Source organism: Poromitra crassiceps, assembly GCF_964638095.1.
Source record: "Poromitra crassiceps genome assembly, chromosome: 13".
Taxonomy (NCBI): domain Eukaryota; kingdom Metazoa; phylum Chordata; class Actinopteri; order Beryciformes; family Melamphaidae; genus Poromitra; species Poromitra crassiceps.
The window spans coordinates 24,894,398-24,920,617 of NC_139644.1; the positions used below are offsets into that span (position 1 = coordinate 24,894,398).

Here is a 26,220-nt window from a genome sequence, read left to right on the forward strand (position 1 = left end):
CATAAAGGAATAAAATGTGGCAAGTTAAAAAACAACAACTATGCACATTAAGTGAGTCATTCACAGCCATATCAGTTGATTTCAAAGCAGCAGATTGTTGAGCAGTAGCACTTAGTTGTGAGCAGAGAGTTTCACCACCCTCAAACTGAAATCTCTTCCTGTAGGGGCACCGTAACAGCTGACAGTCTCTTTGTGCCCTTACTCCATAGGTGACTGGAAGATTGAGATAATGGGGTCCTCATGATTAGTCACCACAAGGACACTGCGGAACTTGTCAAACAGAGTCTTTAGCTGCGAGCGCCGCATGTTTTCATTAAACATGATCTCTTCCAGGTGGTGGTGTCCTCTGAAGTAGTGCAGCAGCCTGGGAGCATTCGACAGAACAGGCAGAGAAATGGGGTTAGAGCGGGGAGGTTTCACTGAATCATTAACTGCGTAAATCTACCATGAGACAGGTCTTTTAAAACTATGTGATCACATTATTAAGTACTGTGCAGTGTGTTGCAACACAGCACTGCTCACGGGTTGGACAGCTTCCTACAGACACCGCAAATTATCAGTCGCAAATTATCTCACAACTAAACTGTCACTGTTTCCTGATCTTAGTTTACAAACATGCAATGAAGGCAATCTGCCAACCCCCAGGAAAAAAACACAGCAGTTGTGTTAACACTGACATACACTCGAGCACCTTATTAGGAACACCTGTACACCTGCTTATTCATGCAATTATCCATTCAGTCAATCATGTGGCAGCACTGCAATGCATCAGATCATGCAGATACAGGTCAGCAGCTTCAGTTCATGTTCACATCAAACATTAGTGTGATCTCAGTGACTTTGACCGTGGCATGGCTGTTGGTGCCAGGCGGGCTGCTTTGAGCATCTCTGAAATTGCTGATCTCCTGGGATTTTCATGCACAACAGTCTCTAGAGTTTACACAGAATGGTGGGGGGGGGGGTGTGGGACCCAGTGAGTGGCAGTTGTGCAGACGGAAACGCCTTGTTGATGAGAGGTCAGAGGAGAATGGCCAGACTGCTTGGAGCTGACAGACTGCAGTAAATCAGATAACCTCTTGACAACTGTGGTGATCAGAAAGGCATCTCAGAATGCACAACACGAACATCGAGGCGGATGGCACAGCCGGTTGACACTGAGCTGAAAGCTGATACCTACCCAGTATTAGTAAGGTGTTCCTAATAAAGTGCTCGGTGAGTGTATAATACAATGAGTCACTGAAACCCATCTGTTAAAGTCACAATGAAACTGCTATTTCAGAGCATCTTGCTTCCTCCCTTTATTTGCTAACAAAGTGAAAAAGACACTTATCGTGGATTTAAGCTGGATGTACAAACCCAGGGCAAGAGCCGAAGAATTAACAGAAAAATCCAAACATTACATTATGCATATTTTTATATATATATATATATATATATATATATATATATATATATATATATATATATATATATATAATTGGCATCTTTAAAATGCACCTTGCAAACATGCGCAGGTCTTCAGGATTCTGTGCAGCAGGGATGTTGAGGATGACCTGCCTCTCATGCTCCGACAGGCTGGCCAGCAGTGTCTCCGTCATCCTCTTGTTGAGAGGCGAGTCTCCGCCTGGCAGCAGCTCCGCGCTGGAGTTGTCCATACTGGGACTGGTCAGGGTCATGTCATCGCTGCTGGCTACACACAGGGAGCCCACAGATGGTCACCAGTTGGCATGGAAGAACCCAGACAGCAGAGAGAGCTGCTGGAGATGCATCACACTTTCCCCCCATCTGGTAAACCAACAAACACTTTTGTTGTGTTTGCTGCTGTCCTCCTCTCTTCTTTTGTAACCTTGTCGATGTGACTTTTGTTTGTCTTGGTTTTGAAGCACTTTCTAAAAGTGATATCAAATTAAAGTTATTATACGTTATTATGCCGCAAAGTCATTGTCAGACTAAAGATCTCATTTGGACTTGAACTAAATTTCTTCTGCCCCACAGCACAAAATAACCATTATATATATCTGTGAGGGTTTGATAGGGTTGTTCATCAGTACCAATGACTCAATGATCAGCAAGATTTCTGGCTTGCAAAACTCTTTTGGAACTCCCAACACCTGCTGGTATTTTCATCAACTACTAAATGGAGGACCATCAATTGCTTGTTTGCAACACTGTCCTGGTCCAGGACGGTGTTGTCCAGGACACTGTCCTGGTCCAGGACGCTGTTGTTCAGAACACTGTCCTGGTCCAGGACGCTGTTGCAAACAAGCAATTGATATTGCAAGATATTTGACTTTTGATTTGAAATGACAAAGTATTATTATTATTATTGTTATTATTATTATTACTACTACAGTATTTTGCATTATAATATATTACCTCTTTACTATATATTTATTTTGGACGTCTCTTCTAATTAGCTACCATACTTGCCTTTTGTGTTACTCACCTATTGTAAAAATGAAACTTTATTGTTTCTGTTAATTACAGATTACACAAGACATTCTTCCAATGGTGTTGCCAATCTTACTACATAATCGTCATAGATGACTTAAAACCCCTTTAAACATCTAAGAGAAGAGGAAAGGAGAGTGCTGAGAGGCGACGTACTTGGGGAGCCGAAGCTGAGAGCGCTGGGTGTGCTGAGACTGCGGCCCCCTACCCGGGCAACCATGGGGGCGTCTTCGTCTCTCATGCCAGGCTCATCCTCACTGGGGGGCACCAGCAGGCAGACGTAGGTGTGCAGCTGGATCAGCAGGCGGTGCTGGAGCATCCACACCACCATCTGGATCAGCTGGGCCTGGGCAGGAGCACAGCAGCAAACCGCATCACAGTCTAGCAAAGAAGGAAATAGTGAAGCTGAACATGACCGCCTGTCCAACCCAGTCAGATATGGTTTCAGTTGCTGCTGATACTACAGTATAGGCTCAAAATAGAGCCAGAGAAAGAAGCCTGAGGGCCCTTTGCCATTTATAATTTATCACCCGGGGTCAGGCCGCTCAACCAACCAAGGATGCATCTGAGGAACACCTGGAAGGTTCTTCTGCTCTACCATTGATCTGTATATATCTGTAATTCTTTTTTTCATTTCTTAAGTTATTTAGGTGTATATTATATTAAGATTGTATATTTGCTGTGTGTGTGTGTGTGTGTGTGTGTGTGTGTGCGTGCGTGCGTGCGTGCGTGCGTGCGTGCGTGTGCCTGTGTTAAGGAGTATGCTTATTTGCTGTTTATTTGTGGTGAAACACCAGTCCTACTTCCTGCACCGGAGCCTCCAGCGGGTTTCTGAACTCAGCCAGTGAGACAGGCAGTGAAAACTTGGCCAACACAGAGGGCAGATCATGACCAGGAAACTGCTGGGCAAACTGCTCTGCCAATGGCGAATACCTACAAAGGGAGAGAGATGGCACGCATTATGCTACAACACACACCTTTTCCATAACGACGTGCTGTTTCTATTCCCTTTCCACAAAGCTAGTGCAGGAAAATCCATTTGAAGTCTGGTGTATACAGTAAAAAAAAAAAAAAGTAGTCCAAACTAATTCTTTCATAACACGTTTTGAAGGAGATTCACAAAGTACAGGGTTTGAAAATCATCATTTAAAATAAAAAGGCATGTCGGTGAGGCCGATATGAGCTCATCATTCATTTCTCTCCCCAGGCTGAGGTTCTGAAAAGAGGGAACAGCAGCCGACTGGCTCACATCAGGAACACTCACAGGCAGATGTTGGCATGAGGAGACAGCATGTAGACGTTGTTCTCACACAGCGGGTAGATGATGATCGCTTTGCCCCAGTAGACCAAGTGAGCAGCAATTTGGAAAATCTGAGAGGAAATATAATGAAATTGCAAATAGTATATAGGGCTTTCCACACTGTATTCTCTCAGCCCGGGGCTATCTTAGCCCTAGGCTAAGAATAGGACTAAAGTAGCCCCACTGCCCCAGGCTAACTCCCCTCTTTTCACACACACATTCATTAACCCAGGTTAACCCTAACCCAGGGCTATATGATTCACACTGCAGTTCTACCCTTAGCCATAGGCTAAGAGACTCACTTATCCCTGGCTAAATCTAGTGTGAAAAGCCCTTTAATTAATTAATTAATTAATTATACACACACATACTCAAACACACACTGTTGTTGCTGCTACACAAGGAAACTTGCTCAGATTTGTTTTGCGTATAAATATGTTGTCCACTAGATGGCAGTATGACACCATCAATACAGTAAACCCTGCTGCAAATAATATTGAGTGGTTTAATGTTTCAGACATTCTGGACATTCTTTCATTACTGTACATACAGCTAAAGGGATTGCCATATTCTATCCTCTCTATACTTAATGTGATGAGATACACAACATTGTATGTGTTGTGTTGTATGTTGTATGTAAATTGTTAGAAGAAAATAAAATACTATCACCAAACAATAACTGTGTTCACTGAAATGTATCATCACCATCTCAGTTAGAAATACAGTTGTTTGCTGCACTTATTTATATGAACAAAGATGCCATAACATTTCAGTTGACACTTTAAGCGCAGAGTAGGATGTATGGTAATGGAGGCGTATCGGTGATGTCGGTGCTGTGGCTGTTCTGTACCTGAAGCAGGGCCAGGTCGGCGTCCTGGGCGAGCTGCTGCAGGTTCTTCACTGCTGAGCAGGTTTTGATCAGACGCAGCAGAGCAGGGGAGCAGTCCAGAGGAAGCTGGCTCAACAGCGCCTTCTCACTGTCCAGCAGCAGCAGGGCGTGATATGGCCTGGACGAGACAACACACCCAAGCAGCCTCTGAATCAGTGGATTGTTTTACTGCATTTCAAACATATTGCATACATTTTTATGCATTTGCATCACTGGGGCCATACTGGACACAGAAAGAAATACTTGATTGGTTTCCAATATCAGATCAGAAGAGAGAAGAATGGAAATTAACCTCATTGTTCATTACTTGATTTCTCATTAAGCTCTGTCAGTATTGGTGCTACAAGGCATTGCAGTTGGATTTTTCAGTTATACATAACATGATTTGGGCAAAATCATCAGAATTAGCATTAAAAAACGACGTTATTATTATCTCAGTTGTTTTAATTATTTGAAAAATAAATACTGGTCTGTGTCATGACTCCTGTTACAGGTGGCTGAAGTTTGATAATGTTTTGTGGTGATTTATTCATTTCAGTTTCCTACACTTGTGTCAAGCCAAAGAACCATCTCAATATCACAAAAAAGGAGTAAAGAAATACAGAAGTTGAGAAGGAAAGCTCTGGTGTGAATATGCTGAGACAACATTAGGTGGCAGTATAGCCCACAAAAAAGTATGTTACAGCCCAGCTCAAGGAAGCTACAATGAGGGACTAAGAGTGAAAACAATAATTTATTAAGTAAACCTAAGGTAAACCTAAGCATTAATAAACAAATAAACAAACTACAAAAGAACAGAACAAAATGTGTGCATACGGTGAGGGAGGACAGAGAGCAACTGATTGTCAGATGGCTTATTAACAAAAGTATTGAAGGCAAGAGTCGAAGCTCTGGTGCTTTTTTGACAACAGTGCTGAGGCTGCTGCCGCCACCATTTTGGTCTGAGAAAACACCTCCTTGCGCCAATGGGACAACAGCACAGAACCATGACAGCCAATGAGAGGTAGTCTCCTTCAGGCCAAAATGCGCTGATGTTGTAATGCAACAACCTATTAGCCTTCAGTAAGCAGGTTTTTTGTTCTTAAACCCAAGGAGTACACCGGGTCCAGGTGCACTCATGACCCGCCCACCAGGCTCCTGCAGGACACAGAGCCAGGAGAGTGGGAGGGCCGTCACACTGGGTTGGCTGTTGGCCTCAAGGGAAATATGAATCTCTTAGCATGCTGCTGGTCAGAGAAAAACTCATGGCTGAGATACCTAAATTACATTAACCAAAAAGTATAAAAGCATACTGTACATCACAAAAACCCACCTTATAGCCTTGAGAGTGCGCTCTAACGCCTCTGGGGGGATATGGTTGCCGCCAATCCGATGTATCTTGTGAGGTAAACAGAAACTCACCTCCAGCCAGTTGTTAATGTGCAGTCGCACCAGACCTGTTGTACAAAGGCTGAAAGAAATACAAACATCGGAGTCAGGTGTATGACTGAACATAGTGTACATTGTCTATTGTCTATGGTAGGAGAATGAAAAGAAAAAGTCTGATGTGTGATGCTTGATCACAGACCTGTCGTAAGCCTCCTTCAGGTCCCTCGCCAGCTTACATTTAGGAAGAATCTGTCTGAATGGGGACTGGGGGCTTCCATCCACTGATATCAGAAACACAGAAAACACGGTCAAAATATGTACAATAAAATCTACCCTTAATCAGTTCAACTACAGACTTCCAACATGATATTAGCATACTGATAACCTACTTTGCTCTATAATAAACGTGCAATAATAATGTGATGGATTGGAGAGAGGTGGGAGTTGCAGGGAGCTGTAGATTGTATTTGGAGGTGTGAGAAGTCTGAGCCTCACTCTCAGTCATGGTGGTGATCTCGTCCTGGACGGCCAGCATCAGCTTGGCCTCTCTGGTCAGGTACTGGCAGCGCCGTTCCTCGTGCTGCAGGGCGATAGCGATGCGGCGCGACAGGTTGTGCATGCAGCTGATGACAGACGGGTCAGCGTTGGCCTGTAGGGGGGAACCAAGAAACATTGGCTGAGTTTCCCAACAAAGAAGCTTCTTAAGAGTTAAGAAGCTTCTTAAGGAGTTAAGAAGGCTCCAAAGAAGTGTTTCCCAAATGCCTTCTTAACACATCGCTAAAGAAGGCTCTTAAGAAGCATCTTAACTGGAGCTGTCCACCATCTCGATGTGAGAGGTCCTCTGCGGCCCATTAGATGGCACTCTGAGCCCACCAGTGGGCCACGACCCAGTGGTTGAGAAACACTGTTGTAGAATAACCTAATCGTGGTCATGTTAAACAAGAACTTCTTCTATTAAACATTATTTATTTCAGACATGGACTGCAGTTCAAATTGCTTTATATACACAGCATACAACAAAATTGCGAGAAACACTACAGAATTTAAGCGACCTTGGGTTCTGTGAAAGGTGCTATATAAATCCACAACATTCTTATTATAAAAGGAATCCATTCTGATTAGAGGAATATAGCCTACGGTAAAACATTTAAAACACAAGTAACCATACATACAGGGGAGATTTTCAAGTGTTCCCCAATTTTAAACACTAAAGGGTGCATGAAAGAAAGGAAAAAGGGAAAAACACAAGAGGAACAGTGGACACAAGTATCTCCTTTTGCCTGACGCGGCTGGATCTGCCAGTGTTTCGTCGTTAAGAAGGTGTTAAGAATGCCCCAGACCCTTCTTACAAAACCTTCTTAACGAAAGATCATCTTAGCGCTAAGAAGCTTTTGGGAAACGCAGCCTTCTTAACGGAAGATAATTTTAGGCTAAGAAGCAATCGGGAAATGCGTTGGCTTCGTTGGCTTCTTAGCACTAAGAAGCTTTTGGGAAACACATGCCTTCGTAACGAAATATCATCTTAGGCTAAGAAGCAATTGGGAAATGCGTTTGCTTCTTAAGGGGGCTTTAAGAAGGGTTAAAGAAGCTTCTTAGCGCTAAGAAGCTTTTGGGAAACCCAGCCATTGTCATTTTGAGAGAAACAAACAAATGTTAGAAATATACAGTTCATTGAGTACAGTTAATTACCTAATTATTATTTAACTGCATTCACAACAGCAAAATAAATATTAGCGACCCTATCACCTGTAGCTCAGTTTAAACTTGAATTAAAAGAATACAAGCTTGTATACTGTTGAATGAAATTCATGCCTGGGAAATAAAATTGACTATTCAGCTCGTCTTTGTGGAGGAAAGGAATGAAAATATTACATGTATATAAAATATTACATGTATACATAATATGCATGTAGAATTATCATCTTTTTAATAGTTGTAACAAGTATATCTATCTATTTCACAACTTCATGTATTTGTCATATTCTCCCCCCCCCCTTTTAATAAAACACAGAACTTTTTTTAAATACAGAACTCTGTAATTTAACATCGTTATGAAATTGATTAGTTGCAGTAATTTGACAATATATGCAAATCTAAATGCAAATCTAAAAACAAAGTCAATGAGTATGAATAACATGTAGAATAATTATACTAGGCCTTTACAAGATTATGTATGTGATTATGAAATTGTTCATGCCATTAATGTGCAAATATGAGGGGGGGGGGGGTATACACTTCTATTTACGGTACTTAAAAGCGATATTGCGAATGTTGGCACAACAAAATGTCCCAAAAACGGGGTGGATGTTTTGCAGAGTCATGTTTAAGACAGGGGCCAGGGTTCACATGGTTACTGGGCAGATATCAGTGACAGAACATGACCAAGCACATTTAGCCCTGACTCAGCTGTGCTGCCTGGGACTTACTGCATAAAGTGACTCAGCATTCAGCCTCACATGGGCAGGGATGGGCAGTGTCATGCCATGCTGGGCAGCATGATTAACCAGAGTGCCCTTCCCTTAAGCACAGATAGAGGGCAGCTGGAATATTATCACCCAAAAACACCCCTCCCTTTCACAGGACACCTAATCTGACATCTGACTGTCTCCCACCCAAAGTCAGCTGACTGATTTTCCTTGTACCAACATAAAAAATATAAAGATATCATGCATTAAGCTGTAATATGCAATACTAACATTTGTACACCAATGATAGTCATTCAGAGCACAAAAACTCTCTCTTAGTAAATACCTAAAGGTAGTGTATAAATTACTATAATTATATATCAGAAATCACAAATATACGGTAAATGCAAATGATAAAAGCATGAGTCTTTCCATACCCTCAGTGCAAACACCACACTGAACAAGATCATCGTTGGCATTTCTCTCTTTGGTGATGGATCTGTTTTAGACACCTGCACAGAAAGAAAACAAAATCACCATAAAATGCACAAGATAAACGAGGAATAAAAGAGAAATGTACTCACACAATGTACTGTTGAAAATCCAAATAGCACTAACATTTATATACAAGGCACAGTCAATATTAAACTTAAAATAATATCAAAAGATATTCAAGAATATAATACAGGTATGAACATGTATGGCGTTTATGGTTTGAATATAATTAAATGAATAAGTAAATATAAAACTGGGCAAAACATTTTGTTCACATTTTGGTCCACTTGCTATATAATATATCTGTCCACTTCTTAAAACAATTTGTTATTATGTAAAAAACTTAAAACTTTTTAAAACCGTGTTAAAAAAATGTCATGCCCATGGTCTAATTTTAACCTTCTGGCCCTGGGAAACACTTTTGTCAGCAGGGGGTGCTGCTGAAGTCAAGAAACTAATATAATTATTTACATAAATTCAGATGACCACACTAAAATGAAAAATTACCATTTAGCATGATCAGACCCAAACGTCTCTAGACTTTATGGCTTGGGTGACACATCAATATTATTGAATTGTATTGACGGGCTTCAGGATGGTGTTTATAGGGTCATATTCCATCGAATTAAAAATTTATTAAAAATTTAAATATAATATTTAAATAAAGACAGCTATTGCAAAACACACATGACATACTTATCCAGACTTTTTTGTGCAGTTATTTCCCTTCATGTCCCGTCACACTTATTTGTTGTGTTCCTTATAAGTTATTTTGCACACTTCCTTTGAATTCACTGATGAACATTTCTCTCACTAGATGGAGCAAGAGATTTGGCACAGTTACAGGCTATCTAAACTGAGAACACTTGACACAAAATTGTGTTAATCTTGTTCAACACTGACAACAGCTCTGTTCGAAACTGTTCCCTATTAGAGAAATAGTGAACTATATATTGTGTTCGGCATTTTTACTACTGTCCGATTCGATTTCTCAACTATACTATACTCGCTATAGTCCACTACAGAATACCCACAATGCACTGAAATTTCTAGTGAAGAGCGAAATATACCCTACATTTTATGGCTGACCTGAATGCTTATAAGCTTCAATCGTCGCCATGGTAATTGACTTTCAAATCAGTATTTGAATGTTTTGCGTGCATGTGTGTGTGTTTGTTTTGCTTTTTTAAATAGTAATACAACATTATTCATTATGCATCAACATTATTTATTATTACTTATTATCTCAGACAAGGATATTAGTGATAGTTGTGTGCCTCACAGCTCTCATCTAACGTTAGTTACCAGCACTGAAACTGTGACAGTTTGACCAGCCCTACTACATTTTCTCCCATATACTGTACCACAATGCAATGCGGTCATATTTACCAAAAGAGAAGAAGAGTGAGGTAGTGTCCGAAACTTGTTTGATCGTTCCCTATATAGGTCACTACGGTATATGATAACCACTACATGGGGAATAGTGAGTGTGTGAATCATTCCGAACACGGCTAAAGTGACCTCTCATTTTGCTTCTTACCTGAATGATGTGCGGGTGCTGGAGAAGGGTAGGGTGACCCACAAAGCGCACATTGTCTATCTTCAGCTCAAACTTCTTCCCACACATATCAGACTTGGTGGCCAGGATAGTAGCAAGGATGATGTCAGAGAACCTTTAGGAAGGAGGAAAACACTCCCTGAGTGAAATGTGGAGGGTGAGAGGGCAGAGCACAGAAATGGCTGGGACAACAAGCGTAGAAAACGTACATTAGCTCCGTTTAATTATATTTTATAGCAGCAGTTCCATCTTTGAGAGGAGAGTTAATCAGACGGATCTGCCTGTAATGTGAGTCACCGATCAGAGTTAAAAAGAAGAAGAAAAGGCTTGTGTGGCTACTGGAGAGGAGAAAAGTTGAAGAGGCCCCCTTGCAGAAAAAAGTGAAGTCTCTGTAAAAGGAACGTGACAGAGTCATGCTGATTTTACTTAAGTAGCTCATGCTGCAAGCCAAATGAAAAAGGATACAAATCCAGGTGTTAACTTGCAAAGAAAAGCAAATACACTCTCTAGACCGCACCAAGCAGGTTTAGCTTTTGACAAGAAAGTGAATTAGCCGCTTTACTGTCATTTGCATTCGATTTTCACTGGGGTTGTAAATTCTACAGTTTATGCTACAGCTAATAGTCAAATAATGTGAATTAAAACTAGAATTAAAGGATTGAACAAGGCATATATTATGGAACAAAGCAAAAACTTAAATGCTGATTTAACCCAAACCACTGATTCACTGGATCTGCTACTGGTAATTTACAGTAGAAGGATCTTTCTGAGATTAGGGTTGGGGATCCGTATAAAACACAAAAAAGGAAAGAGGAGGGTAAAAAAAGACAGGGGTGATCTAAACATAGGAGAGGTGGTTTAGAATGATTTGGTCTTACCCTGCTACCAACTGTTCGTCAGTTAGTGGACTTTGTTCTCTGAAATGGGAATTGGGCCATAAAAAAGGAAGAAAAAGCAAACAAAAGGGAAAAGGCAACACACAGTTGGACTGAATGCATAAAAAGGACATCAAAACAAAGCGAACAAGCATAATGCTATTGTATGAGTGATGTGAAAATGCTGTTTTGTTGTGATCATGCCTTTAAAACAAATTACCAGTCTACCCTGTGCAGGTCTAAATCTTATTCATTTTGGATTAAATTCTGCCTTAGCGTGATCGAGAGAATGGCAAAGTGTCCGACACTTTACAATCACTGTCAAAGCCAAAGTCCAGCCTAAAATGGTATTTGTATGTTATTGCTAATATGACTTTAGACAGTGCAGAGATTTGGGGCTCTATCGTTGCATCGGCCTATGAACTGCGCCCAACGCCAGACGCAGCCCAGAGTAGTGGGCGTGGACCAGCGCACTCGATATTTTGGTATCGGCGCTACACGCAGCCTTAAGCATTACAACCACGCCTTTTAAGCGTAAAATTATGCACAGTCTGCTCATTGGAGAAGTGCAGTAAACCAGTCCCAAGCTTGCCTTTTAAGCTCCAATTCCACGAAGCAATCCAGTAAAACCAGACAAGCCAAGCGCTCTGCTCCCCCCCCTCCCTTCATCCCGTCTGTCTGTCTCCATATATAGGCTATTATTCCATATTATTATGCTTCTCAAACCAATCTAACTGCAGTTTAAATACTGCAAGCATGTAAATACGCTACACTATAGCAAGATCAAAGTGAAAAGAATGTTCTAAACGCATTGGCTAGAAAAAAATAGCGTATCCCTATGATGAGATTAGATTGGTGAAAGTTTGTCCAGAATGATATCGTTTTCTCTCCCCTGCTGCACAGGTAGGATGATGCACATAAATATAGCCTACATTATGTAAAGTCATTGCAGAAATGTGTTTTTATTGTAAAACTAAATGTGAAGTAGGGTTGTCACGATACCAAAATTATGACTTCGATACGATACCTGCCTAAATATCTCGATACTCGATACTTAACACATTGAGTGCCAAGGACGTCTGTGGACGTCCTAAAAAAAAGTAACGAGGAGTGCCAAGGACGTCTGTGGACGTCCTAAAATCATAATTCATATTATTCCATAATTCTGCTGTTTAAGGTCGTACCTAGCCAGTGAGCATGAATCCCTTCAAGGGATCACACGGCGCCACCTTAAACACGCAGGCTGCACAGAACCACACCACGCCACCACATCAGAAAACACCAGCCAGAGTCAGTGAATGTGCTCGAAATTAGAGTGCAAAAAGTATTCATAAAAGTGACTATATCTTGAAAAGTTAAAAAAAAACAGCAGAAAACCCTTGAAAGTGCACTTCTTTCAGAGGCTGTCATTTCATAATGGAACTGTCTAGAAACAAAATTTCTTCTTTGGAAGAAGCAGGAGTGTTCAATGTTTCATTAGAGTCCAGCCCTGTCAATATAGCCCTAATAGAAAAAATTCTATAGCTGTTTTCAACTGAATGGAAGTGAATCTGGCACAGGCTCCAGACAATTTTACTGAAGCGCTGTGGCACTCAATGTGTTAAACGATACCACGGCAAAAAGCTAAAACAACAGGTAAAGTCGTGTAATAATGGATGACAGAAGAACATGGAAGTTAAAATTCATGTTTTGAGTCTTCATCATACTTTATGTGGTGTTCAAAGATAGCTGGGCGAAGGCTGCCTCAACTGAGTTGGTGCTGATTCTGCTGGCATCTCATTTGACTAAATAGAAAACGAGGAAATGTGTTCAGTAGAGCGCAGAATAGAATAATGTCTGTTCAGTCTACTTTAGTGTAATCCTGAGTTTGAGCTTCATCATTAAGTGCCAGATTTACAGTTAATCTCATGTATCTTTATTTATTTCCACAATAAAATGTATGTGGTAGAAAGTGTTTTCTTGTTTGTTCATACATGTAGGTGAGTTTTTGACAATTAGTATAACATTAATCATGGATTATTATAAATAAATAAATAATTCTCAGTGTTATTAAAGCTTTTACATGGTAATATGCAGTAATCTGATGTTCCTTATACTTAGTGTATGTGATTTCTTTGACAGTTAACGTTATACAGTTTGCAACCTCATATCACTCTTAAACACCGTCATGACTCTAGCCTACCTCCTTGGCAGAGGTTAGGCGCTCATGAGCGCATTGCCTTTAATTGCCTCTTCAAACGAGCTGAAAAAGGTTTGCTTGTCACAAAATAAATCACACTCGCTTGACTTGACGTTATCACATTCGCTAAACTGTCACACTTTGTACTAGTCGGATCGTCTGTTGGATAAATGCTTTGGCAAGTCAAGTGGACGTGTTGTCTCCCTTTTGCCTGTGTAAACATCGTTTTACAGACGGACAGCTTTGATGTGTCCATGCATGCTTCGGCATAGCCGTTGTAATCTGACTGTATGGTTGTAATATTAAGTGCTGACTCCGCCCGTGTGGGCCAGATTCGACATACGCTGTTAGAAATGACAAGCAAACCCTATGCTGCTGCTCTCAGGTAGGATAGAGGCTGCAGTGAAGGCGAAGCGCTGTGTGTGTCAGACAGACGGAGAGAAGGAGAGAGAGAGAGAGAGGGAGAAAAGCCAGCAGCACCCGCACCAATTTACAGGCAAAATCCGTAGAGATTCAACACATTAACGTTGCTTCCCGTGGTCAGAAAAAGTCGTCAGATTTGTCGCTAGTCGCCTTTGAGAAATAAAGTCGCCACGTGGGTCTGAAAAGTAGCTAAATATATCGACAAAGTCGCCAAGTTGGCAACACTGCATGTCGGCTGAACAGAGGACTGGAGAGTGGAGTGTCAGTGAGACAGGGGAGGGCGGACTTGGCACGCCCACAGGGAGTTGAAACAGACAGAGCAAAGCTGTAGCACACAGACTCCGGTGGAGAAACAGACGGTGGCACATGGATGCAACGCAACTCATGTCATTTTTAAAAGTACCGGTACTAAATTAACGTGGTATAGTATCCTTTTTAACGTCAGGGTACCGCGGTACTGTTGTAGTACCGGTATACCGTGCAACCCTAATGTGAAGTAGGGCCAATTTATTGGAGTAGACATCACAGTATAGCACATGACAGTAGAACCGCGTTACGCTGTCACTTATCTAAATCACGTTAAATCTACGAGGGATAGGCCCAGGATGACATATATGTTTCACGGTTACATGCTGCCACTCCGACGTGCTGCCACTCCGACGTTCTGCCACTCCGAAATATCGGCACTCAGAAAGGGGGTCTATATTCCCCGTTTTTCACTAACCTCTCCCAGCCCCCACGCCAAACCTAACCTCCCCCCATGCCTAAACCTAACCTCCCCCAGACCCTAACCCAAAACCTAACCTCTCCCACCCCCACGCCTAAACCTAAGGTCGGCATTGCGGCTTCTAAGGTGAACGACCGCCAGTCCGAATAATGGAAGTTAACGTTCGGAGTGGCAGGGCTTCGGAAAGGCAGAGGAACCCCATGTTTCAAATAGGGTTGTGTTTGGATTTCGCGATTTTATTTTGTCCAATATTGAAATGTTCTACAATTGCATGTTGTGGTAACATTACACATTATTTCTATCTATTCTATCTACCTTTATATCTATTTAGGCTAATTTGGATGCTATTTATTATCGAAATGTATTAGCCCAATGCATGCTGGGAGATTTCACATGTGTGGCTGTGGCAGGGAAGCCAGGCAGTGAACATTTATTTGGCCAGAATGATCTCGTTTTCTCTCGCCTTCACTGCACAGGTAGGATGATGCAACAGCCTCTGAATGTCACGGGCTCAAAACTGTCATGTTAGAAAAAACTGTCATGTTGTTATACTATGTACGGTATAACAACTTCTTTTTTCGGACTTGTTGTGCCTGTCTGAGAAAGGGAGTGAGAGAGAGAGAGAGAGGGGGACAAACTGAGATCAGCAGAGCAGCTGTGCCTGGAATATCCGCGGCGCTATGAATAAGGCCTGGTTTTCAACAGCGCAAAGCGCTAAATTAACACCAGGAGGGAAGATATCATTAGGCCGGTATTAAAGGCCGAAACGCCTATTCTGCCACTGCGCCACGCCTATTTCGCGTAAAGCGCATTTCGGGGCGTAAAGCCATGTTGCTATCTTCCCGAGGCAGGCGCAAGGTGCGTTTTTTTGCGTTTAAGGCCAGTTTCTGCGCTTAAGGTCTGTGGGAAAATAGAGCCCTTGGTGTACTGGTGTCTTTTTCGATGTACACAATCAAATTATTCCACTTGCTCCACCGTGACTTGCATGTAGTGCTGCACAACGCATCGAGTGATGAGACCCAAGACATAAAGGCTGGATGTAAAATAAATAAATAACGCAGATGTAAAAAAATTAAAATAACAGCTCAAGGTGTGTTCGGCAACTTGTGTAACCTCCGATTGGACGCACTTCCTTGGGGTTTAATTGCAGTCCGCTCACATTCACATTACAGGTTTATATCAGTAGGCATGCGCATGTAGCTCAACAACCTGTGCGGACTATGTGACAGACCTAGAAAGAATTGGATGTTTTCTGGTTCAGAGAGCTGTTAGCATTTCCGTGCAATAAAAGTCAATGCCAGTGGGATGCAAAGCCTCAAACATGCATTTTAAGAAGCTGTAAATTCAGCTTCCTGAACATTTTCAATGTAGCAACTCCAGAAGGTGTCACAGTTTGGGTTCTCAGAGTTGCTCATGGTTAAAAAAAGTAGTTTTTAATTGTCCACAGGGAAACAATGGATGTGATTTATGTTTTACCGTGGAATTTCTACCTAATTGTGTCTTCAATTAATATAATGGTAAACAGCATTTGGCTAAGTCAAAGGTTACTCAACTGGGTTTCCACCAAAAGCTTTCTGTAGGTTATGTTAACATGTCTGAGAGTCAGACAGCACCCAAATAAACACAAATAAATAAATAAATAAATAAATAAATAAATAAATAAATAAACATAAATAAAACAAAACAAAACAAAACAAAACAAAACAAAACAAAATTATTCCCCTGGATATTAAGTCTACATCTCTATTTTGTTTTCCTTCATTCCTAATGAACTGGAAGTACTACAGTTAACTATTTGGCAGGTGTGATTGCCTTCTAAATGCAAAGTTTCTACTCAAGAACCTTTTCTTGACAAGACTACAAATAGTCATATTCACATTACTCATAACTAGACAAATCAATGTATTGAATGTTAAAGAGTAATAATGTGAGCAGCTGCCCCTGTTATTATTATCATCACTAAAGGTTTTAATTTCTTTGTAAACCAAAACTCACATGTGATGTTGTGAAGCTGTGCCTCTGGGACCCATGAGAAGCAAAGTATTGGTCACATTATGCTACATAAAACATGATTTAAGTTTTATTATTACGGTATGACTGTTATATTTCAAAATGACCACTGGAACAGAAAACAGTCCATGTGTCCAAATAGTTGGAGTGCATGTACCATCCTGACCAGTTGTGTCCAGACCAAGGGGGGTAGCTCATAGCTCCGTTCATGAAGCCAATGCGCAGGTGTCTTAAACCTGCATTCTTTCGAATGGCCTGCAGGGGTCGACTCTAGTGGACACAAAATAAGTCAGATTGTATGGAAGTCAATTGGAAAATGACCCTACTTCCTACTTGATTTATGACTTCAGTAAACTCTTTCCTAATGAGTTTATGGTCTCAATCGCTACTTTCAAGTCTTCTTCAATACAGCATGATGTTCAGTTTGTATTTGCTGGTCCCATTTGGAGTAAAATAGATGCACTAAAAGCAGGCTGCACTGCGGCTCTTCTCGTCCAAATTTAGGTCACTTCTGGCTCCAAATAACCAAGATGGCGACAGTGAAAATGCCAACCTCGAAGCTTCAAAACGGGAGTGGAAAAACCAATGGGTGATGTCACGGTAGCTATGTCCCTATTTATTATACGGTCCAGACAAACAAACCCCAGTTATGAGAACCGAACTGTTCTATAGACAGGAGGTGGTTTAAATAACTGTTCCTGTTTCACCAAACATTCTACTATCCCACACTGCCTTGCACGACTCACATCACCATAGCAACTAGGGGTGTCAAAAATAATTGATTATAAGATGCATCGCGATGTGGACGTGCACGATTCTGCATCGATTCACAAATGTCAAAAATCGATTATTAATTAAAAAAAAAAATAACCCATTGATACCTGCGCGCGTTCTCTAGAGTGGCACTCTAAACCTTAACCTACTGCACGTTTGTAAACACCCCCTGTAAACCTGACATTTTGTGCTCAACTTGACAGAGTGGTCGGCGTTCACTAAAGCCTTTATATCTCAGGCTCTGTAGCACATAGAAACATAAAATAAAAAGCATTTGAGAGCTTAACCCTTTGGCTTTTCGTATTATATTTGCCCTAATGTTAATTATTATTTTTTTATCTTTAACCCCAAAAAATAAAAATAAAAAGATTCTAACGCATTTTAAGAAATGTTAATAAAGATTACGGCAAATGTAACCCTTCCAAATAAAAAGCCACGGGTTTAAGCTGTATTTGTTTAAAAAAGCAGCCTTCTGAGTCTGAGTACCTTTGCATAGTCCAATCAGTGCACAATCAACCATTTTCTTTCCAAATCAAAAGAATCATATCGGCAGCCTTGGCAAGCAGTGAATTCCCCACATCCTGGGCGGGGCTCTAGGACCACCTCCGCCTCATTTTGACGCAGGAAAAGACCTGACTAGACATTTAGAACGTGCTCAATTCAGCATAACAGCACACCGTGCTCAAATGGGGGGGGGGGGGGGTGAGGCTCATCACTGAAACATTACTGCGCCATTTCCACAAAATTAATTGTTTTGTTGTTCATTTTTGAGGACGAGAAGTCTAGGAATGCAGTCAGTACATCCTGGTGAACATCTTGGGCTGTCAAATATTTCTAGGACTATCTGGAAAACACTCAGCAAGCTGTGGATTTATAAGACTGTTCAGCCTTGATGTTACTACACGCTCTGTGTGGTGGTGAGTCGATGACACATTTAAAATTTCAAAACTTTTCCAAGACTTTTCAAGGATACATAATAGAATGTCCATGTGATGTGAGGTGTCTCTAAATCAATATCAGAAATTATTACTACACTGGACAAATAGAGTACCACAGGGATGACGTATTTTTTTAGGCTTAACCAGAAATCGCCGCAATGTTGGTTCAAAGGCTATTATCGCAATATTACACTCAAGGGTGTGATTTACCATCATTATTGGCACTTCAGTGAAGCATACAGGCGAAATGACAGTATAGCACACCCTCTCTCAAGCAATATTGTTACAGTAGTTGTTATTTATACAGGCCAGTGTTATGATTCTATATCGATGTTGCTTGGATAGAAACACTAATAGCTCATAATTGTGTGCATATAGGCAACAATAATGGCTCATTCTCAATAATATAATGAGCCCATGTGTGTGTTACAACTGCATAAGAGTGACATGCTTTTTTATTCACATTTTCTTCCTGGTTCTTAATCATGCATGGAGGAATTTGAATCCTACTGTTAACAACATGGTTGTAAAATATAGTTTGTCTACAGCAAATTTCCATGTTGCACAGTGTCTAAGTCCACACTACTGCTGATAGCTAGCAATATGATGAGGGGATACGTTGAGGGGAATTAATATTGGCTTTGCTAGTGAGGGGGGGGAAATGGACCACAAACTCTTATTCACAATCTAGAGGAGCATATTCACCTTATGTTCCAACACAGGGGTCAGCCAGTTACTTCCTATTGTGTTTACACTTCCTGTGACAGTACAGTACTAGTGACTGGGTAAAACAGACGGTGCTTTGAACAGGAAGTCATAACACAACTGGGTCAAGTGGGCGGGGCTACATAAGGTGAATAGTGTGGGCTAAAACATGCAGTATGATATAAAATGTTCAATTGCTTATCCATATGTAGGAGGGTTTGTAAACAAATTGGAGAGGTAATTATACATAATTAACACACAGTCATGGCCTCAAATGAATTGCAGAAACATGGGGCAATTGGGGTTTGATTTGGGCAAGTAGGGCTTGGGTGTGTGGATAAGCATGCTATTGCAACAAATGACACAGACTAGCAAATAAGTTACTTAAATCACACAAACTAGCAAATAATTTGCTTTTTTGTAACAATACTTGAATCTTCCATTTTGCAGACTAGTGTCTCAAAATAAGAATGTAATTACATTTCAACTATTATTGTTAGAGATGGTGATGCATGAATGAACCTTCATGCTTAAAGCAGCTACGAGCAACTTTTTCGATTGTTATTAAACAGTATAATTACAATATTGATGCATCACATCTTACCTATAATAGTAGCTGAGACCAAAGCCGTGTGAATCGGAGATTGCTCCCTTAATGATTATTAAGTCTGTGTCTGTCTAAACTCGCGCCAACAGGGGGCTCTCTCTCTCTACCGCCGGACCGGCTACCCGGAAGTGAAACGCGGAAGTGAAACCCGGAAGTGAAACGCAGCTGCCTGCCTACCCCGTTCGTGCTGCATAGCAACATAACATAAACAATGTGAACGCCACGCATACTCTCGCGAACATCTCTCGTTATATTCTAACAGGTTTTTTGGAAGTTATTTTGTGGTTATGGCCGAAGTGGCTGCTGCAAACCGTTTCATTTCACTTCCTGATCTTCCCTGGCTACAGACAGACCGACAGGCCGATTCACTCGGGGTTCAAGCGAGACTACTCTGCGTTGGTCTCGTCGACTATTAGAGGTAAGATGTGATGCATTGATATTAAATTTATACTGTTTAATAACAATCGAAAAAGTTGCTCGTAGCTGCTTTAATAAGAGTACAGACTCCATATTTCACAGTCAAGTACAGAACATCTACCAAAATACTGATTTTAAAAATGAATAGCCAACATTTGATTTGTATGAATCTGCTTCATGGGTGATGGGATTAAATCAGTATTGTCTATGGCCTGGATACCAACTTTCTGAAAGAACATATGGACTCTCTGATTTGCCCTATTACACACCTGATAAACCTATCTATAAAACACTCTGTTGTCCCGGCTGCGTGGAAGGTGGGCATGGTTACCCCAATTTTTAAATCCGGAAGTAAATCCGACATCAATAATTACAGACCGATCAATATTCTCCCAGCTATTTCAAAAATCATAGAAAATGGGCGGTTAAACAATTGATAGAACATCTCAACAGTGGCCTCACAGCCCTGCACCCAATGCAATTCGGCTTCTGCGCCCACCACTCCACAGAATCGGCTATAGGCATGTTAATTGAAATAACTAAATGTCTCCTGGACAAGAGTGGCTGTGTCGGTGCTCTGTTCCTCGACCTCAAGAGAGCTTTTGATACAGTCGACCACCGCATACTGCTGACCAAGCTGGCCCATTTTAATTTCTCGGCCCAGGCACTCGATTGGATTGAATCATATCTCTCCAACAGAAAGCGGTGCGTGGTGATCAATGGGGTCAAATCACCATTCATAGACTGTCCAGTAGGGGTCCCCCAAGGATCCATTCTCGGCCCGATCTTATTTTCTTTGTATATTAATGATTTTTTTGATGTATGTAAAAATGTCCATGCACAGTTATATGCGGACGACGCTGTAATCTTTACGGCTGCAGCAAACGCCGCGGAAGCTGCACAAGCCCTCACGGCAGCGATGGTCCACGTCCAGGAATGGCTTAAAGATTCCTGTCTCCTCCTAAATACAAAAACAACGGTTTGTATGATGTTCGCAAAAAGAAATAACAAAACTGTCACTCACTCGGGTGTGTTCCTGAACGGTGAGGAACTCGCTCTAGTGAACAAGTTCAAATATCTTGGAGTCACCTTGGACTCAACCCTCACCTTTCAGAAACATATTAAAGCAGCTACGAGCAACTTTTTCGATTGTTATTAAACAGTATAAATTTAATATCAATGCATCACATCTTACCTCTAATAGTCGACGATACCAACGCAGAGTAGTCTCGCTTGAACCCCGAGTGAATCGGCCAGTGTTAGTGTGTCTGTAGCCAGGGCAGATCAGGAATTGAAATGAAACGGTTTGCAGCAGCCACTTCGGCCATAACCACAAAATAACTTCCAAAAAACCTGTTAGAATATAACGAGAGATGTTCCCGCGAGTATGCGTGGCGTTCACATTGTTTATGTTATGTTGCTAGGCAGCGCAAACGGCGTAAAAAGGCAGCTGCGTTTCACTTCCTGGTTTCACTTCCGCGTTTCACTTCCGGGTTACCCGGTCCGGTCGCTCTAGAGAGCCCCCTGTTGGCGCGAGTTTAGACAGACTATAGACTTAATAATCACCTAAGGGAGCAATCTCAGATACACACGGCTTTGGTCTCGTCGACTATTAGAGGTAAGATGTGATGCATTGATATTAAATTTATACTGTTTAATAACAATCGAAAAAGTTGCTCGTAGCTGCTTTAAGAAAGTGACCAACTCAGTTAGATACAATCTGGCGAACTTCAGACAAATCAGAAATTTCCTGACTGACGATGCTGCCTTGATGTTCTTACACTCTATGATCTTTTCCCACATCGACTACTGCCTAACAAGCTGGTCTTTGGCTTGTAAAACTGCTCTTAAGCCGATTTAATCTCTTTTTAAGAAAGCCCTAAAGATCTTACGACAAAAAAACATCTCCGCACATATCTGTAGCATTTTAAAGAAGCATAATTTCTTTGATTTTGGCAATTTTAAAACCTTTAGACAGGCCTGCTTTGTTTTTAAGTGTCTCCATGGACTTGCCCCACCCCCTCTGGGAGAGTTTTTTAAGCGGAGGTCCGTGGAGGGCATGACCACCAGGGCATGTCAAAGAGGAGACTGTGAGTTGGGCCACAGACGCACTGCATTTGGGAGAAACGTTTTGTCCATCGTGGGTGGTAAGGTATGGAACGGTCTCCCGGCCGCAGTAAGGGAGTGCCCCACATACCCCACCTTCAAAAATAAACTTAAGTTCAAAACTAACCAACATTGCACCCATAACCAATAACTAATAGCCCTCTCATAATTTCCTTGATTTTGCACTTTATTGTACTGTATCAGCACTTTATTGTACTGATCTTGTCTCCCGTGCACTTTAACTGTATTGTTTTTATCTTGTTGAGTGTATTGTTTTTATCCTGTGTATGTATTGTTATCCCTTGTGCATTTTTATTTTATTGCTTTTATTCCCGTATTGCTTCTTATTCCCGTATTGTTTTAATTCCTGTAGTTACCTTGTAGTTTTTAGTTCTTTATGTCCCGAGGACTGCGGGTGAAAACTAGCTTCGGCTAATCCCGGCACATTTACTGTTGACATGTATGGATGATTCTATATGTGTAAACTGTTTTATTAATGTGCACTGTCCTGTCCAACTAAACAATAAACTAAACTAAACTCATAGAAAATAAAACTATCAGGGTCATCTGTGACATAGAAAGACAGCAAAACAAAATGTGTCTACCACATCCAGAGTACTGTAACAGGAGTACATCCACTGTAGGGTTCTGAACACAATTGTTTCCTTCTGCACCAGCAGACAACTGAGTGTATACAGTAACTGAGACAGTTTGTTGAGCTGAACTTGGAGAGAGAGAGAAAAACACTTCAGGAGGAATTGTTTATGTGCTTGTTCATTTTACCAGCTACAGTTTCGTAAGCTTACAGCCACTTTGATGTAAAGGCTAGATGCAGCAATCTTCAATTGGCTCTGCGCCATTCGGCTGGAGGCCGGCTGCCAGCCAGCTGCCACAGGCACTGGTGCTGTGTTTAAGGAACAATTACAGACATGGCGAGGTGGCAAGTGTAGGCTCAGTTTAGAGAACCACCAAGAGGGAGAGGCAACATAAGTAACGACAGAAAGCAGCTCACATGGACAACAAAGGTAGCTTGGATGCTGAAATCGGTTGTCTTTAACCAACACAAGGAAGTGTCAATCTCTATCTCTTGAAGCAAGCAACTCACACATATAAACTGGTTAATATGAGATGAGCGCCAACAGTACCTGGAATCACCATCCTGATCTTCAAGAACATCCCCTGTTGTGTTCAATGCATATGGACTTCGTTGTTTTGCTAGTAGACAGAAATAAAATGATTAAGTTCTGGTGCTTGATATAAAAACAATATAAGTAAGAGATTTGCCCCAGCCAAGATCCACAAAAGGAAATTCAAATAACCAGCCTGTCAAACTTAAACTCTGTGCATTTTTATCAATCATATTTTGAAATCTGTCTATATAAGGGTGGTTTACTGTAGTATGTACTCACCACTAGTCAGACTAGGAATGGAACTGCCTTATCTACTCATGGCAACTTAATTGAATTTCAAAATCGAATAGCATTGAAGGAAATTATTAAATACTTTCTTAAAGCCCCTTAAGATGTATTTATTTGCTCTACTGCGCAGCTCGACTCTGGTATGTAAATAAGTAACTATTAGCGTATAAGAATACGACTACGAAGCACGGTGTTAATTGGAAAATATCATGACGCTCACCCGACTTTCCCTAAAGAAACAGTGGTTCTGTCTCAGTGCCTCGTTAGATACACATATTAATGCTACACCTACCTGTGAGGGACGATGGACACTCTGCAACTCTTTGGAAAGGGTACCGGAAAAGCAGTTTGTTCCCACGGCTGCCAGAGCTAACCAGTATGACGCTAATAGGGCTGGTTTTGTCGCCGCATTTGTACAAGCTGTTTTGGGATTGTTTGTACATTGATTTTCGATCATCAGGTAAGTCGGCCGAAGGGTTGAGCATCATGTTTGCATTCTAGATGTAGTAGCAGCACAATAACGCCGTTGGTTGTGTATATGATCAGATAATTGGCTTGCTGCAGTTGAAAGTCGCTTTTACGTTTCTCAAACATATAAAATATGACTAATAAGGGAACGACTCTCGGCCAACTTTAACGTGAACTCTGGCTATCGTGTCCGTCAGTCCTGACGCTGTCATTGTTTTGTGTCACACTGAAAATTGTTCGGAGGGAACAAGCGATCATGAGTATATGTTCCGCCTCATACCTGTCAAAAAGTGATTGCCGACCGCGGCGCAGCCTGACAAAGCTGTATCGCCCTTGACGTGTGTAGTGTATGTTTCCAATGTTATGTGTTTGGTCTGATAATGTATGTCTGATATGTTTCGTTTTTTATGTTTAATGCTAGGCCCATATTGATGCCTCATTTGCACAATTAAACATCCAAATTTCAGACAACTTGTATTAGGCCTACAAAAAATTATTGTCTTAATGTAAGTATCTTTAAAATGTTTAGCCTATCCATGTGGTTACTGGCCAGAAGGGGTGGTTTTAGGATGACACCTTTGGATGGGCTCAGCCCCCAAAGAATGTATATGGTGGACCGCAGACCCCGGGGGGTCCGGGGGCATGCTCCCCCGGGAGAAGATTTTGTACATTTCAAAGTAAAAATTGATCAATCTGGTGCACTTTGAGATCAAAATGAAGAGACTAGATCTATGAAGAAAGCTTAATCAATTTATCAGATTCAGTCTTCTTATTTTTCTTCTTCTGTGTGTGTAGGCTACTTTTTAGCAGATACAGCTTCTTCTCACAGTTCCTCTGTTCTCCACCTCCACACAAAATCAATAAAACAAGAGTGACTTGAGGTTAATGAGGTACCAAAGAAGTTAAAGGAATTAACTTCATAAACTGTATGGCAACCATGAATAAAGCTAACCTTCACACATAGCAAGCAACACTGCAACAGGCATATCAGTGGCTATTCTAAACATAGGCTACGATTTAACACATTACCAAAATGGCTGGCCACTTAGCATTATGCTAGTGAGCATTTGCATATCAACAGACTCATTAACAAACAGCTTAGCACTAGTAGCCTAGTTTACACCTTAGCTCAGTAGCCCCACAATGATGATCACAGGTACCCAATACATTAGATGCATGATGTTGCCCCCATTCACTTCATAGTAAACTCTGGTTGACTAATGAAGAAGTTCATTTACAAAATATAACTTAAAATAAAGACTTCGTTTTTCAACCAACTCAATGATCATGGTGTTTAACACCTTACTCACTATAGAAAAGAGACTTAATCTACATTGGCTTGCTGGTGGTCTCTGTTGTCAGTCTGAGGCTCTCAAGGAGAAATAGAACACTTCCTTATTTCCTGGGTGATCAATTTTCCAGGAGTGTAGATAAGTAACTTCCTCTAGACCTAACCATATTTTCAAAATAAAGGTTGTACAGTATGTTGCATACACCAATCACCAATACCATCAGTGGCGTGCCTGACCAAGTTGGTGCCCTAGGCAAGATTTTTGCTGGTGCCCCCCCCCCCCTCCCCCCTCCCCCAAAGAAAATATAATAAAAATTATATCGCAGCTAATCCAGCACTGCAGTGCAGGCTCAGAATCGCCCTTCCCCAGTGGCGCTGGAAGTACTTTTAGGTAGGGGGTGCTGTAAGGAAGGGTCTCTCGGTGCTGCCCGCGAGGGCAGCGCCGAGGAAAATTTTACGTTTTTTGGACTTTCATCCATATTTAGAAGAATATTTAATTTTAAATTAAAGTCCCTGGAAACCAAAATCCACAAAAACGTTCTAACTATGTTATTTAGGGTCTTATGTTAGTAATTTTGTGCCTCAGAAATTATTATACATTACTTTCAACCCAAAGCCTTAAAATCGACACTTTTCTACAAGATTCTACAAAGTACTTCCTCATTGAAGACAACAGTGCGCGAGGTGCTAAAACGCAGGAGCTTATGACGTCATAAGCTCTATATAACCTTTGTACACGCGCGCAATCTGCCCTTCTCCTTTTGTCCGTTCTTTGCCCCCAGTGACAGCGCTCCCTCAGTGTCTGTCTGCCTCCCA

General features: G+C 41.3%; 1 protein-coding gene across 1 annotated transcript; it reads right to left on the reverse strand.

Moving 5' to 3' along the window:
- nprl3 (NPR3-like, GATOR1 complex subunit) lies at positions 1-24,241 on the reverse strand. Its single transcript, XM_083649514.1, has 13 exons — positions 23,938-24,241; positions 23,373-23,442; positions 10,449-10,581; positions 8,851-8,925; positions 6,504-6,657; positions 6,208-6,289; positions 5,953-6,090; positions 4,602-4,758; positions 3,716-3,822; positions 3,255-3,384; positions 2,608-2,797; positions 1,498-1,690; positions 1-364 (listed from the first exon to the last, which is right to left on the reverse strand). Exons 1-13 carry the CDS (start codon positions 24,131-24,133, stop codon positions 199-201), a joined length of 1,791 nt encoding a protein of 596 aa, XP_083505640.1. The 5' UTR covers positions 24,134-24,241; the 3' UTR covers positions 1-198.
- Between the last annotated feature and the right edge of the window lie 1,979 nt (positions 24,242-26,220).